Source organism: Triticum urartu, chromosome 5A (genome assembly GCF_056163025.1).
Source record: "Triticum urartu cultivar PI428250 chromosome 5A, HENAU_Tu73, whole genome shotgun sequence".
Classification (NCBI taxonomy): Eukaryota; Viridiplantae; Streptophyta; class Magnoliopsida; order Poales; family Poaceae; genus Triticum; species Triticum urartu.
In genome coordinates this window covers 356,332,258-356,349,244 of record NC_141877.1, presented here as the reverse complement: position 1 = coordinate 356,349,244, position 16,987 = coordinate 356,332,258, and the positions used below count along the sequence as shown (strand labels likewise).

The 16,987-nt window shown below is 43.6% G+C and overlaps 1 protein-coding gene across 1 annotated transcript; it reads right to left on the bottom strand.

The window, feature by feature from the left end:
* Positions 1-12,044: 12,044 nt before the first annotated feature.
* Positions 12,045-15,310, bottom strand: LOC125529617 (coatomer subunit zeta-2). The gene is made up of 7 exons (XM_048694030.2): positions 15,158-15,310; positions 14,853-14,906; positions 13,848-14,007; positions 13,132-13,279; positions 12,958-13,035; positions 12,403-12,487; positions 12,045-12,312 (listed from the first exon to the last, which is right to left on the bottom strand). Exons 2-7 carry the CDS (start codon positions 14,868-14,870, stop codon positions 12,253-12,255), a joined length of 549 nt encoding a protein of 182 aa, XP_048549987.1. The 5' UTR covers positions 14,871-14,906; positions 15,158-15,310; the 3' UTR covers positions 12,045-12,252.
* Positions 15,311-16,987: the final 1,677 nt, after the last annotated feature.

The following is a 16,987-nucleotide window of genomic DNA, read 5'->3' as shown; positions in this document are numbered from 1 at the left end:
CCTTTCCGCTCTCGGTTGCTGCATCAAAGCGAACACCGCTGTTTTGGTTGGTGCTCTTTTGATCTTGGGCGATCGTGTAAAATGTATTCCCATTTATCTCGTATCCTTTGTAAGTCAATAAAGTCAAAGATGGTCCCTTGGACAACAAGTACAACTCATCACAAACAGTGTTGTCACCTCTGAGACGTGTTTCCAACCAACTGCTGAAAGTCCTGATGTGTTCACATGTAATCCAGTCGTCGCACTGCTCCGGGTGTTTGGAGCGCAGACTGTTCTTGTGTTCATCGACATACGGGGTCACCAAGGTAGAGTTCTGTAGAACTGTGTAGTGTGCTTGAGACCAAGAATATCCGTCCCTGCATATTATTGAGTCTCTTCCCAGAGTGCCTTTTCCAGTCAGTCTCCCCTCATACCGCGATTTAGGGAGACCTATCTTGTTAAGGCCAGGAATGAAGTCAACACAAAACCCGATAACATCCTCTGTTTGATGGCCCATGGAGATGCTTCCTTCTGGCCTAGCGCGGTTACGGACATATTTCTTTAGGACTCCCATGAACCTCTCAAAGGGGAACATATTGTGTAGAAATACGGGCCCCAGGATGACAATCTCGTCGACTAGATGAACTAGGACGTGCGTCATGATATTGAAGAAGGATGGTGGGAACACCAGCTCGAAACTGACAAGACATTGCGCCACATCACTCCTTAGCCTTGGTACGATTTCTGGATCGATCACCTTCTGAGAGATTGCATTGAGGAATGCACATAGCTTCACAATGGCTAATCGAACGTTTTCCGGTAGAAGCCCCCTCAATGCAACCGGAAGCAGTTGTGTCATAATCACGTGGCAGTCATGAGACTTTAGGTTCTGAAACTTTTTCTCTGGCATATTTATTATTCCCTTTATATTCGACGAGAAGCCAGTCGTGACCTTCATACTGAGCAGGCATTCAAAGAAGATTTCTTTCTCTTCTTTCGTAAGAGCGTAGCTGGCAGGACCTTTATACTGCTTCGGAGGCATGCCGTCTTTTTCGTGCAAACGTTGCAGGTCCTCTCGTGCCTCGGGTGTATCTTTTGTCTTCCCATACACGCCCAAGAAGCCTAGCAGGTTCACGCAAAGGTTCTTCGTCACGTGCATCACGTTGATTGAGGAGCGGACCTCTAGGTCTTTCCAGTAGGGTAGGTCCCAAAATATAGATTTCTTCTTCCACATGGGTGCGTGTCCCTCAGCGTCATTCGGAACAGCTAGTCCACCGGGACCCTTTCCAAAGATTACGTAGTGTAAATCATTGACCATAGCAAGCACGTGATCACCGGTGCGCATGGCGGGCTTCTTCCGGTGATCTGCCTCGCCTTTGAAATGCTTGCCTTTCTTTCGACATTGATGGTTGGTCGGAAGAAATCGACGATGGCCCAGGTACACATTCTTCCTGCATTTGTCCAGGTATATACTTTCAGTGTCATCTAAACAGTGCGTGCATGCGTGGTATCCTTTGTTTGTCTGTCCTGAAAGGTTACTGAGAGCGGGCCAATCGTTGATGGTCACGAACAGCAACGCCTTAAGGTTAAATTCCTCCTGTCTGTGCTCATCCCACGTACGTACACCGTTTCCATTCCACAGCTGTAAAAGTTCTTCAACTAATGGCCTTAGGTACACATCAATTTCGTTGCCGGGTTGCTTAGGGCCTTGGATGAGAACTGGCATCATAATGAACTTCCGCTTCATGCACATCCAAGGAGGAAGGTTATACATACATAGTCACGGGCCAGGTGCTGTGATTGCTGCTCTGCTCCCCGAAAGGATTAATGCCATCCGCGCTTAAAGCAAACCATACATTCCTTGGGTCCTTTGCAAACTCATCCCAGTACTTTCTCTCGATTTTTCTCCACTGCGATCCGTCAGCGGGTGCTCTCAACTTCCCATCTTTCTTTCGGTTCTCACTGTGCAATCGCATCAACTTGGCATGCTCTTCGTTTCTGAACAGACGTTTCAACCGTGGTATTATAGGAGCATACCACATCACCTTCGCAGGAACCCTCTTCCTGAGGGGCTCGCCGTCAACATCACCAGGGTCATCTCGTCTGATCTTATACCGCAACGCACCGCATACCGGGCATGCGTTCAGATCCTTGTATGCACCGCGGTAGAGGATGCAGTCATTAGGGCATGCATGTATCTTCTCCACCTCCAATCCTAGAGGGCATACGACCTTCTTTGCTACGTATGTACTGTCGGGCAATTCGTTATCGTTTGGAAGCTTCTTCTTCAATATTTTCAGTAGCTTCTCAAATCCTTTGTCAGCCACAGCATTTTCTGCCTTCCACTGCAGGAATTCCAGTACGGTACCGAGCTTTGTGTTGCCATCTTCGCAATTGGGGTATAACCCTTTTTTGTGATCCTCTAACATGCGATCGAACTTCAGCTTCTCCTTTTGACTAATGCATTGCGTCCTTGCATCGACAATGACCCGGCGGAGATCATCATCATCGGGCACATCGTCTGGTTCCTCTTGATCTTCAGCAGCTTCACCCGTGGCAGCATCATTGGGCACATCGTCTGGTTCCTCTTGATCTTCACCAGCTCCCCCCGTTGCAGCATCACCGTATTCAGGGGGCACATAGTTGTCATCGTACTCTTCTTCTTCGCCGTCTTCCATCATAACCCCTATTTCTCCGTGCCTCGTCCAAACATTATAGTGTGGCATGAAACCCTTGTAAAGCAGGTGGGAGTGAAGGATTTTCCGATTAGAGTAAGACCTCGTATTCCCACATTGAGTGCATGGACAACACATAAAACCATTCTGCTTGTTTGCCTCAGCCGCATCGAGAAACTCATGCACGCCCTTAATGTACTCGCGGGTGTGTCTGTCACCGTACATCCATTGCCGGTTCATCTGCGTGCATTATATATAATTAAGTGTCCAAATTAATAGAAGTTCATCATCACATTAAAACCAAAGTGCATACATAGTTCTCATCTAACAACATATAGCTCTCCAGAGCATCTAATTAATTAAACCATACATTGAAACTATGTAAAACATTTCAATGCGAAAACAAATGCGATCATAATCGCAACCAAGGTAACAATTGATCCAACGGCATAATGATACCAAGCCTCGGTATGAATGGCATATTTTCTAATCTTTCTAATCTTCAAGCGCATTGCATCCATCTTGATCTTGTGATCATCGACGACATCCGCAACATGCAACTCCAATATCATCTTCTCCTCCTCAATTTTTTTTATTTTTTCCTTCAAAAAATTGTTTTCTTCTTCAACTAAATTTAACCTCTCGACAATAGAGTCGGTTGGCATTTCCGATTCACATACATCCTAGATAAATAAAATCTATGTCACGTTGGTCGGCATAATTTTCATAAACAATAAATGAACCAATAGTTATAAAGATAATATACATACCAAATCCGAATCATAGACAGGACGAGGGCCGACGGGGCGGATACCAAAACCATCGCACTATATAAGATGCAATAATAAATGTAAGAAAATGATACAAGTATCTATCTAAACATACAAGTAAGAATATTTTTCCTTTCAGAAAGAAGATAAGAACAAGAGGCTCACCATGGTGGTGTCGGTGATGAGATCAGCGCGGGTGATCGACGGCGGTGAAGACGGGGACGGGGCGTGACGGACCGCTAAATCTAGACAAATCTCGAGGAAAATGGAGCTTGGAGGTCGAGCTTCGAGAGGAGAAAGCTTAAGTAGTGTGGCTCGGGCATTCCATCGAACACCTCATGTGCATAGGAGGTGAGCTAGAGCACCACAAAGCCCTCTCCCCCTCGGCCAGAAAAAACAGAGCACTGTGCTCTGCTCTTGCGCGAGGGGGTATATATAGGCACCTCATTGGTCCCGGTTGATGACATGAACCGGGACTAAAGGGAAGCCTTTGGTCCCGGTTCAAGCCACCAACCGGGACCAATGGTGGTGGGCCAGGAGCGAGGCCCATTGGTCCCGGTTCGTCCCACCAACCGGGACCAAAAGGTCCAGACGAACCGGGACCAATGGCCCACGTGGCCCGGCCGGCCCCCTGGGCTCACGAACCGGGACCAATGCCCACATTGGTCCCGGTTCTACACTGAACCGGGACTAATGGGTTGATGCGGCCTGGACCATAGCCCTATTTTCTACTAGTGTACCGATCTACCGCTGTCATTTTGGGGCTATGCTTTAGAGACTGCCGCATTCACTTTAAATAGGGCTCCGTCGAAATCCGTTGAGACGACACCGTATGAATTATGGTTTGGGAAGAAACCTAAGCTGTCGTTTCTAAAGGTTTGGGGATGCGATGCTTATGTCAAGAAACTTCAACCTGAAAAGCTTGAACCCAAGTCGGAAAAATGCGTCTTCATAGGATACCCTAAAGAAACTATTGGGTATACCTTCTACCTCAGATCCGAAGGCAAGATCTTTGTTGCCAAGAATGGATCCTTTCTAGAGAAAGAGTTTCTCTCGAAAGAAGTAAGTGGGAGGAAAGTAGAACTTGATGAAGTATTACCTCTTGAACTGGAAAGTGGCGCAACTCAGGAAAATGTTCCTGAGGTGCCTGCACCGACTAGAGAGGAAGTTAATGATGATGATCATGAAACTTCAGATCAAGTTGCTACTGAACTTCGTAGGTCCACAAGGACACGTTCCGCACCAGAGTGGTACGGCAACCCTGTCTTGGAAATCATGTTGTTAGACAATGGTGAACCTTCGAACTATGAGGAAGCAATGGCGGGCCCAGATTCCGACAAATGTCTAGAAGCCATGAAATCCGAGATAGGATCCATGTATGAAAACGAAGTATGGACTTTGACTGACTTGCCCGATGATCGGCGAGCCATAGAAAATAAATGGATCTTTAAAAGGAAGACAGACGCAGATGGTGAAGGAAATATGCCCTAGAGGCAATAATAAAGTTATTATTTATTTCCTTATATCATGATAAATGTTTATTATTCATGCTAGAATTGTATTAACCGGAAACATAATACATGTGTGAATACATAGACAAACAAAGTGTCACTAGTATGCCTCTACTTGACTAGCTCGTTAATCAAAGATGGTTATGTTTCCTAACCATGAACAAGTGGTTGTTATTTGATTAACGGGATCACATCATTAAGTGAATGATCTGATTGACATGACCCATTCCATTAGCTTAGCACCCGATCGTTTAGTATGTTGCTATTGCTTTCTTCATGACTTATACATGTTCCTATGACTATGAGATTATGCAACTCCCGTGTGCCAGAGGAACACTTTGTGTGCTACCAAACGTCACAACGTAACTGGGTGATTATAAAGGAGCTCTACAGGTGTCTCCAAAGGTACATGTTGGGTTGGCGTATTTCGAGATTAGGATTTGTCACTCCGATTGTCGGAGAGGTATCTCTGGGCCCTCTCGGTAATGCACATCACTTAAGCCTTGCAAGCATTGCAACTAATGAGTTAGTTGCGGGATGATGTATTACAGAACAAGTAAAGAGACTTGCCGGTAACGAGATTGAACTAGGTATTTGGAATACCGACGATCGAATCTCGGGCAAGTAACATACCGATGACAAAGGGAACAACGTATGTTGTTATGCGGTCTGACCGATAAAGATCTTCGTAGAATATGTAGGAGCCAATATGGGCATCCAGGTCCCGCTATTGGTTATTGACCGGAGACATGTCTCGGTCATGTCTACATTGTTCTCGAACCCGTAGGGTCCGCACGCTTAAGGTTACGATGATAGTTATATTATGAGTTTATGCATTTTGATGTACCGAAGGTTGTTCGGAGTCCCGGATGTGATCACGGACATGACGAGGAGTCTTGAAATGGTTGAGACATAAAGATTGATATATTGGAAGCCTATGTTTGGATATCGGAAGTGTTCTGAGTGAAATCGGGATTTTACCGGAGTACCGGGAGGTTACCGGAACCCCCCGGGAGATATATGGGCCATAGTGGGCCTTAGTGGAAAAGAGAAGAGGCAGCCCAACATGGGCCGCGCGCCCCTCCCCTCCCTTGGTCCGAATAGGACAAGGAAAGGGGGCCGGCCCCTCTCTCTCCTTTCCCCCCTCCGCGAATCCTATTCCAACTAGGATTGGGGGGGGGGGAATCCTACTCCCAGAGGGAGTAGGACTCTCCTAGCGCGCCTCTCTATGGCCGGCCGCACCCCCCTCCCTTAGTCCTTTATATACGGAGGCAGGGGCACCCCAGAAACACACAAGTGGATCCATGTGATCATATTCTTAGCCGTGTGCGGTGCCCCCTTCCACCATAGTCCTCGATAATATTGTAGCGGAGTTTAGGCGAAGCCCTGCAGCAGTAGTACATCAAGATCGTCACCACGCCGCCGTGCTGACGGAACTCTTCCCCGACACTTTGCTGGATCAGAGTCCGGGGATCGTCATCGAGCTGAACGTGTGCTAGAACTCGGAGGTGCCGTAGTTTCGGTGCTTGATCGGTCGGACCGTGGAGACGTACGACTACATCAACCAAACGCTTCCGTTGTCGATCTACAAGGTACGTAGATCATACTCTCCCCTCTCGTTGCTATGCATCACCATGATCTTAAGTGTGCGTAGGAAATTTTTTGAAATTACTACGTTCCCCAACAGATGGTAATGTGACCATCTACAAGGCTTGACTCGTCGCTAAGGGTTATCGACAAGTTCAAGGGGTTGACTACGATGAGACTTTCTCACCCGTAGCGAAGCTGAAGTCTGTCCGAATCATGTTAGCAATTGACGCATTCTATGATTATGAGATATGGCAAATGGGCGTCAAAACAACATTCCTTAACGGCTTTCTTAAGGAAGAATTGTATATGATGCAGCCGGAAGGTTTTGTCGATCCTAAGAATGCTAACAAGGTGTGCAAGCTCCAACGCTCAATCTATGGGCTGGTGCAAGCATCTCGGAGTTGGAACATTCGATTTGATGAGATGATCAAAGCGTTTGGGTTTACACAGACTTATGGAGAAGCCTGTGTTTACAAGAAAGTGAGTGGGAGCTCCGTAGCATTTCTCATATTATATGTGGATGACATACTGTTGATGGGAAATGATATAGAATTCTTGGAAAGCATAAAGGCCTACTTGAACAAGTGTTTTTCAATGAAGGACCTTGGAGAAGCTGCTTATATATTAGGCATCAAAATCTATAGAGATAGATCGAGACGCCTCATTGGTCTTTCACAAAGTACGTACCTTGACAAGATATTGAAGAAGTTCAATATGGATCAGTCCAAGAAGGGGTTCTTGCCTGTATTGCAAGGTATGCAATTGAGCACGGCTCAATGCCCGACCACGGCGGAAGATAGAGAAAAGATGAGTGTCGTCCCCTATGCCTCGGCCATAGGGTCTATTATGTATGCCATGCTGTGTACCAGACCTGATGTAAACCTTGCCGTAAGTTTGATAGGAAGGTACCAAAGTAATCCCGACATGGAACACTGGACAGCGGTCAAGAATATCCTGAAGTACCTGAAGAGGACTAAGGATATGTTTCTCGTTTATGGAGGTGACGAAGAGCTCATCGTAAAGGGTTACGTCGATGCTAGCTTCGACACAGATCTGGATGACTCCAAGTCACAAACCGGATACGTGTATATTTTGAATGGTGGGGCAGTAAGCTGGTGCAGTTGCAAGCAAAGCGTTGTGGCGGGATCTACATGTGAAGCGGAGTACATGGCAGCCTCGGAGGCAGCACAAGAAGCAATCTGGGCGAAGGAGTTCATTACCGATCTAGGAGTCATTCCCAATGCGTCGGGCCCGATGACTCTCTTCTGTGACAACACTGGAGCTATTGCCCTTGCCAAGGAGCCCAGGTTTCACAGGAAGACCAGGCATATCAAGCGTCGCTTCAACTCCATTCGTGAAAGTGTTCAAAATGGAGACATAGATATTTGTAAAGTACATACGGACCTGAATGTAGCAGATCCGTTGACTAAACCTCTCCCTAGAGCAAAACATGATCAACACCAGAACTCTATGGGTGTTCGATTCATCACAATGTAACTAGATTATTGACTCTAGTGCAAGTGGGAGACTGTTGGAAAAATTCCCTAGAGGCAATAATAAAATGGTTATTATTATATTTCCTTGTTCATGATAATTGTCTATTGTTCATGCTATAATTGTGTTATCCGGAAATCGTAATACATGTGTGAATACATAGACCACAACATGTCCCTAGTGAGCCTCTAGTTGACTAGCTCGTTGATCAAAAGATAGTCATGGTTTCCTAACTATGGACATTGGATGTCATTGATAACGGGATCACATCATTAGGAGAATGATGTAATGGACAAGACCCAATCCTAAGCATAGCTCAAAGATCGTGTAGTTCGTTTGCTAGAGCTTTTCCGAATGTCAAGTATCATTTCCTTAGACCATGAGATTGTGCAACTCTCGGATACCGTAGGAGTGCTTTGGGTGTGCCAAACGTCACAACGTAACTGGGTGACTATAAAGGTGCACTACGGGTATCTCCGAAAGTGTCTGTTGGCTTGGCACGAATCGAGACTGGGATTTGTCACTCCGTATGACGGAGAGGTATCTCTGGGCCCACTCGGTAATGCATCATCATAATGAGCTCAATGTGACCAAGTGGTTGATCACGGGATCATGCATTACGGTACGAGTAAAGTGACTTGCCGGTAACGAGATTGAACGAGGTATTGGGATACCGACGATCGAGTACGTCTCGGGCGAGTAACGTACCGATTGACAAAGGGAATTGTATACGGGATTGATTGAATCCTCAACATTGTGGTTCATCTGATGAGATCATCGAGGAGCATGTGGGAGCCAACATGGGTATCCAGATCCCGCTGTTGGTTATTGACCGGAGAGTCGTCTCGGTCATGTTTGCGTGTCTCCCGAACCCATAGGGTCTACACACTTAAGGTTCGGTGACGCTAGGGTTCTTGAGATATTAGTATGTGGTAACCCGAAAGTTGTTCGGAGTCCCGGATGAGATCCCGAACGTCACGAGGAGTTCCGGAATTGTCCGGAGGTGAAGAATTGTATATAGGAAGTCCAGTTTCGGCCACCGGGGAAGTTTCGGGGGTCACCGGTATTGTACCGGGATCACCGGAAGGGTCCCGGGGGTCCACCGGGTGGGGCCACCTATCCCGGAGGGCCCCATGGGCTGAAGTGGGGAAGGCAACCAGCCCCTGGTGGGCTGGTGCGCCCCCCTTGGGCCTCCCCCTGCGCCTAGGGTTGGAAACCCTAGGGGTGGGGGCGCCCCACTTGGCTTGGGGGGCAAGCCACCCCCCTTGGCCGCCGCTCCCCCCTTGAGATCCAATCTCTAGGGCCGGCGCCCCCCCTAGGGGCCCTATATATAGTGGGGGGAGGGAGGGCAGCCGTACCCTAGCCCCTGGTGCCTCCCTCTCCCTCCCGTGACACCTCTCCCTCTCGCTGAGTTTGGCGAAGCCCTGCCGAGATCACCGTTGCTTCCACCACCACGCCGTCGTGCTGCTGGATCTCCATCAACCTCTCCTTCCCCCTTGCTGGATCAAGTTGGAGGAGACGTCTTCCCAACCGTACGTGTGTTGAACGCGGAGGTGCCGTCCGTTCGGCGCTAGGTCATCCGTGATTTGGATCACGACGAGTACGACTCCATCAACCCCGTTCTCTTGAACGCTTCCGCTCGCGATCTACAAGGGTATGTAGATGCCCTCCCCTTTCCCTCGTTGCTAGATAACTCCATAGATTGATCTTGGTGATGCGTACAAATTTTAAATTCTGCTACGTTCCCCAACAAGAAAGACATTTGTGTTCAACACTTTTAGACGAACAGAACGTTTTGACGATCATGTTGGAGCTATAATAGTAAAAGGTGGCACAATGCATTTTTTTCATTTAAGATGCTTGTTCGAATGCAATGATCGGAGGTGAATTCTTGCAGTTGTATCACTTGATGTAGCGGAGGCCGATAAAGCTTTAATTTTAGGAAAAAAATGAAGTTATGACTTTATGCCCAAATAACTCACCTATTGGTTATGCTTAACATCTTTAATTTCATATCATATCCAATGCCTAACTAAATTGGGGCTTAATATGTGTGCATATTTGTTCGTATAGGTGATTGTTTGGTTACAGGCAACTAGTGCAACGCTTTTCTGCACACACATTAACATCATCACATGTGTGCACTCACACAATGCCTACTAAAACCTAAAGTCGCGGAAGATGGAAGATTGACAAAATCGAACATAGTATCATATTGGTCTGGGATACAACCACCTCTACTATCGCCTAGAGTTGCTTGATTCTCAAGGAATATGTGGTGTTGATAATTATTTTGTAGCAAAACGTTGAAATATGATGTGATACATTGAGAATTAATTAAGAAAAAAGTCAAGTTAAAATGCAAATTAGAAACGAGGTTTCCATAATGTGATTTTTTTATCGCGGTTTTGGCACATTGTGTAAACTAGTGCGAAGTCTATAAGGCCCATAGGCCATAACAGTGTCTTTTGTAAGTGCTAGTGTCATTTTTTTACTTGTCTTTGCCCATAAGGGAGCAAGTAAATATATTTCAAGCAAAATAGTGCTAAAGTGCAATAAAATGTATGGTGCTAATATTTAGCTAAGTACATGCCAAATAAAGCTAAGGTTAGGGGAGAACCGAACGAAACGAGGGGAAAGAAAGGTTCACATCGGCTACAATTTCTCTGTTATCACATCCATGAAATTCCTAAAAAAAAAAAGAATCAAACAGAGGAGTGGGTGGGGGTGCCCTGCGGCTCTCTCTCAATTGTAGGAAGTTGTGGTGCTAGTTGACGCTATTCTGTTGATTCTTCTCCAAACAGGAACCACCGATTTACAAATTTAATTAACCACTGAATTTAGTGAGTGGCATCAAATCCTTCTATGGATTGCTTTTTTCGCCTCTTTTGCCGTCAAAGTGCGGAATCTAAGAGCGGTTTATGAAATTTGAGATGAGAAACCTCTGAAAGCTACATTTAACAAAAAAATGATGGTGAACTGTCTAGATAAACTCGAGAACGATTCCCTTTTTTATGCATTACCTGCTAGCAACCTAAAGGCCCTCCTAGAAATTGGGAGCCCAAAGGTGGACTCTAGACAACCTATGACCATGGTGTTTTTTTTGAGAGAGAACGTCGGCTTTATAGATTAATGAACAACATTACACAGATGTTGGGAATAAGCGCACATACACTTATATAATATGAAAACTATGATGGAAGCAAAGTGTAATTTCAGCACTACTTCATGCACATATTCAGGGATCATTGCTCGCCGTGGAAAGAAACACATGCATCGACATTCAACATATATGGATTGAATTAATTCAAGCTCACTGGTTGAACTTAGGGAAAGCCCTGAGTACTTCCAGCACATAGCTAGGACAAGTAGTAGTTGCTTTCAGACATTCTTCTAGAAAAATGTAGCATCAATATGAACACACATAGACACCAAATATTAACATGGAAAAGTCCCCAAATTAGGGTAAAACCCACTAGATGAAGCGACTCAAATCTTTTTCCATTATTATCAAACATGTGATAGAATCGTTTCCTCTCTAAGTAGTTTTAGAGGCTCTCATACATTGAGATATCACTACCTTAGATGAAGACAGTAAGATTTAGGGTAGCAAGAGCCAAGGATTAAAACAACCTCATCAAAGATGATGGAACCAAAGCTTGAAAGATACGGGGTGATAGATCTCAACTTCACAATAGATCTCAACTTCACAACCTCGGGGACAAACCCCATTTGCTTGATGACAATCTTCTTCGTTTTTCCTCTATTCCCATTAAGTTCATTTTTTTTCCTCCAATGGAGACTAGCTTAGAATTTTTGTCACTTCTCTCGGTGACTACTGTACGGGAGGCTAAACATCCCTCTTGCACACATTTAGGCTGCCTAGAGATGGTGTTTCATCGATGAGGCCATTTCTGGCTCATGCTTGGCAATACAGACATCATTCTTGCAAAGAAAAATAAAAAATGTTGAAGCGATAACCGCCCTTTCCAGTTTGAGAAGAGTGTTAGTTCGCAGAAATTGGATTAACTTCAAAAATTATTTCTCTATACCTCCAGGAAATGTAAGATACACAGCATGCATTTAACGAGAAAATAGAATTACATAGCATTTAAGAAGAATCCAGACACATCTGTCTGCCACAGTTGCGCTTTTGGTTAAGTGACCGCTACCAGGCCTGGCATAGTAGCCCGACCATGAACACACAGGGGTGAAAGAAGAAACGGCGGCTTCTCATTTCAGAAGAGATCTTGCAAAGTGTTCCCTGGCTGTGGCCAGAGCTTGAGATATTGTCTGCAGAGAACAAACAGCCAAATAGAAAAACTATGAGATACTATATGATAAATGACAGGAATGTGCAGGGACCGAGATTCAGAAATTTGCCTGCTCAGAGAAGGGAACAGAGCCGTCAGCAGCATTGGTTGCAACCTTCCCCGCAATGGTGTTCGCATCTGTTTCAAGAATTATGCTGCACAAATACACAAAAAAGGATCACATAGTTTCAGTTTATTTTCAAATCTTTAGCATGCATATATAAACACTAAAAAATCACAAGAATAATTTTTTGTGGTCTAATGAGCTAAGGTCATTATTATATGAAATCAGCATCAACCATGATATGTTCCTAAACACTGCTCACTTATTTAAGGGCCCTCTTGTTTGGAACACTGGAATTTTTACAGATTCCATAGAAATTAAACCATGTCCTGTAAAACTCGTGTGTTTTAAATGGGGCCTACCTTTTCCCATATATTAAGGAAACTCCATGAGAGCTCCCAGAAAATGGACATAAAATAAAAAGTAGACAACAATACAACATAAACATGCTGCAGAATGTTGACATGGCACAAGAGTATGATGCCCAACACCTTCATGTCAACAGAGGATTATGAAACATGAGACAACTCAAATTTAGCATAGATCACAAGAAAACTTTACCCGCCATCAATAATCTCATCAATGCAGAGAAGTATCAAGTCCAAGTTCTCAAGTGCAGTCCTCTTCTCAACATCACCCCTAAAGCACAATAAGTTGCACCTTGAACCAACTGCCTTACAAATTACCAGTATCAAAATACCAGTTCATGCAGTAACATTACAACATGTATATTACCTGAGTAGAAGACCAACCGAATCAGCAAAACCCTGTAGCACATTTGCTATGATGAGCTCATTCTCATCATCTCCGGCAGTGACGAAAAAGTGTAGGTCTTGTACAAACTTGTAAACAACAATATAACCATCAAGCAATGTTATCTCAGCTGCAGAGAATCAAAATAGGTGTCAAAGGTAAATCCAAATTTAACTCAGACAACAAAATAGTTAATATTATTGAACATAATATACTAATGAAATAAACCTGAAACTTTTCACCCATCCAATAACATTTCCGGTCATTGGACATTCAGGGTTCCTCAATTAGGGCATACAATTGGAAGTAAACTAACATGAACCGTTCATGAAATATTTTCTGTTCAACTAATGCTCTTTGTTAACATGTGATGCCATTTACATACCACAAACAAGAGATGTGTTGAATAATTGTCAATAAAATCAAATAATACGTTCCTACCAAATACTTTAAAACCAATAAAGCATATTACGGAGTATTACCTGCATTATAAATCAGCAGCGGGCTTTAACTTACGGCCGGGCCTAGATATGCATGTATTGCAACTATGGTCTCAAATATGAGTTACTAATGGCAAATTCAAGTAATTTTGTGAATTACAATCGTTGACCAATGATAAAAAATGGCAAAAGCAATTAAAACCAGTGCTACAGTGATGGTAAGACAGGAATTCACATGGTACAGACTGAATGAATTACCTTCGGAGCGTGCATTTGTCTTCAGAGTTTTAGTAAAAATGGACTTTTCAAAGGTCAACCTAGATGCGTTATTCGGCCAATCATCCGAGAAGTACTTCACAGCAACACGCTTCCCCTCAGAATCCAGTAGCAAAATGTTCTTCACGGAAGGGCAAGATTCCTGTGTAACGGTAACGGGCAATCATTACAAGACTTTCTCCAGAGAAATAAGCAAGCTGCTGCCGCACTTCATATTTATCAATTGAAAGCACCATTTTCATATAAGAAAAAACAAAGCTAACCACAGTGAAAGAGGGAACAAATAAGAATTTCAGCAAATCAGTGAAGAGTATAAATAGTTAATACATAATGCATGATATGTCAGGTTTCAACATTTTGGTTATCATATTACATTATTACAGACTAAGTATACCTTGGTCTTTTTCCCTTTAGCATCAAGCAGTGAACTGTAACTTTACTCTGCTTCTGAAAATCAAAATCTTAAATTATGGTACAAGAACTGTGGTCGATCAACTAGTTTCAGACAGACCACCCGTGCTCTATGTGGAGTAGTTAAGCTTTACAGAAAGGAAGGTGCTAATCACAAACAATTATATAGTTTCAGCTTCAGTTTACACTTCATAGAAAAGAATTGACAGCCCAATTTACACGATCTTCCAGTGCCATATTGCAAGAATGCTAACAGCCAATTAACATAACTAGGTGATGAGATGACATATGTGAAGCCTTCATAGATTTCCAGAATGGCGGTAGTTTCAGCTCTTTGGCTCTCAGTTATCATAGGGCATCACCGCTGATAGAGGGGAAATCAAAAATTGTTTGGTTTATACTACATCTATGCATGGTCGACATTTTTTTTTTGGCAAACCGATTGATCAGTTCTTGGGACACAAATTCGGCTGTGCAAGATCACCCTCATAACAATGAACGTGCAAATCGAATGTAAACACGTGCAGTCAGAATGTATGGCAACAAGTAACAGGAACAGAGAAAGAATCTGCGGACCTTGGAGAATTCCCCCATGGCCTCCTCTCAGCTCCTTCCTTCGGTCCAAGCTTCCTGCCGAAGAGAGAAACGCACCCAGATAGGTAAGATCGACAGAAGCAGCTCAAAACCAAATGGCGGAAACGCAGCTCGGATCTGGACGGCCTGTTCTCGTCAGATCCGGGCTGCAAAAGCATGCAACGAAAGCTGTCGAGATGATTGACGGGCGCGCGGCGCGGATCACACATAGCGAAGGCGCGCATCGGGTGAATCCGCGGAGACTTGTCGAGGATGGAGGTGGGAGAGATCTAGAGAGGAGAAGTTACCTGGAAGGGAGAGTGATCGGGAGAGAGAGCTTTGGTTTGTTGGTGCCCGCGAGATCTGAGATGCAGCCGACGAGTGTAGAGAAAGACGGGAGGGATTCGGCAGGCGAGCGCAAGTGAACGAGGTGGTTAGTTTAGCTACTCCAACAGGCCCGCTGGCCCGGCCCAGTTGGCTTCGTTGGATGGGATCAAAAACTGAGAAGGGGCACGCCCCTATATCTCGCATTCAGCGAGTCCAGCTTCCGACTCGCTGAAGGGGCACAGCCTCTTTTTCTGTTTTCTGTTTTCTTTTTTTATTTTTGTTTATACTTTAAAATACTCTAAATATACATATCACAAAAAACGCTCCACAAAAAATATTTTAAAAATCAAGAAATTGTTTTTGGAAAAAAATTACTCAAGCATTCGGAAAATGTTGAACATGTAGAAAAATTGTCGAACATGTATAAAAAATTATTGATCATGTATTAAAAATGATGAATTTTTTTGATCATGTATATAAAATTTCAAGAATTTAAAAAAATGATGAACAAGTATTTGAGTAATACTAATCAAGCATTTGAGAAATGTTAAATGTGTATAGAAAAATGTTGACCATATATTGAAAAAGGATGAAATATTTTGTTCAAGTATGTAAAAATGTTAATCAAGCATTTGAAAAAAAAATGTTGAACAAGTGTTTGAATAATGTTAATCAAGCGTTTGGAAAATGTTAGATGTGTATAAAAATTGTTGACCGTGTATTAAAAAATGTTAGTCTTTTTTTATTTGAAAACTGTTAATCAAGCATTTAAAAAATGTATATAAAAATTGTTGACCATGTATTTAAAATGTTAATCTTGTATATGAAAAATGTTAATCAAGACTTTGAAAAATGTTTAAAATGTGTATAAAAAAGGTTGACTGTATATTAAAAATGTTAAATTTGTATTGGAAAAATGTTAAACGTGTATTAAAAAAATATTGTTGACATATACAAAAATGTAGAACAAAAATCAAAAGAAATAAAGAAAACCAAAAAAGAAAAGAAATAAACCAAAAAAATGAAAAAAAAACTGAAGAAACAAATGCATAAAGAATGAAAAAATAAAAAAACGAAGAAGAAAAAGAAACAAAAAAGAAAAAGAAAAAAAACATGAGAAAACCAGCTCGAATCGCCTCAAGGACTCCCGCCATACTACTAGCCATGAACGCGAAGCGAGCGGAGTGGCTAGCAGTGCAGGACTTCTTCCTCATGAGGTACTGGGATCGTCCCCCCGTGCGTGCTGCTTTTTCTCCTCCTTTTGTTTTAAAAGTGCGCTGATGGATCGGCCCAGTTCCTTACGCGAGGAGCAATTCCCTTTAGCGATAGTAGCTTCTGTCTCGCTTAATGCGAGATATAGCTCCCGCGCATATACCATAGCTAAAACCCGAGGCGTCTTACCTCAATCAATCAAAAAAGGGAAAAAATACTAAGGTGTCACACGAATAATGATTTGTTTGCCTTACTTTTTTTAAGATTGTTGTCTGATTAATTTGCGAAAACATGAGCAAAAACTGTTAAAACACGCACACAAGGAAGGGCGCTCTGTCGACCTGGCTACCCACAAGACCTAAGGAAGGGGGCCGAGGAGAGGACATCATCAAGATTTCCTACAATGTCATCGTTATCATTTTTCCCTAAGCAAGTGACTCCGACTTCAGCTTGGACAACGCATCAAGACTCTTCGAACAAATGACACATGAGTACCATGCCGGTTTATGACAAACAATCGGCCAAAGGCGTCGAGGACTAGACAACTCCGCTTCGGTCACAAGTCTCGCAGAGGAAAGGAGCTCGCCTTGCACAAACAT

What these genes read in the sequence shown, in the direction of transcription:
- LOC125529617 (XM_048694030.2), bottom strand. An exon ending in GACAAATGCACGCTCCGAAG is followed by an intron (nt 13,280 to 13,847) that starts GTAATTCATTCA and finishes GATTCTCTGCAG; the next exon opens with CTGAGATAACATTGCTTGAT. An exon ending in TCGGTTGGTCTTCTACTCAG is followed by an intron (nt 13,036 to 13,131) that starts GTAATATACATG and finishes ATTGTGCTTTAG; the next exon opens with GGGTGATGTTGAGAAGAGGA.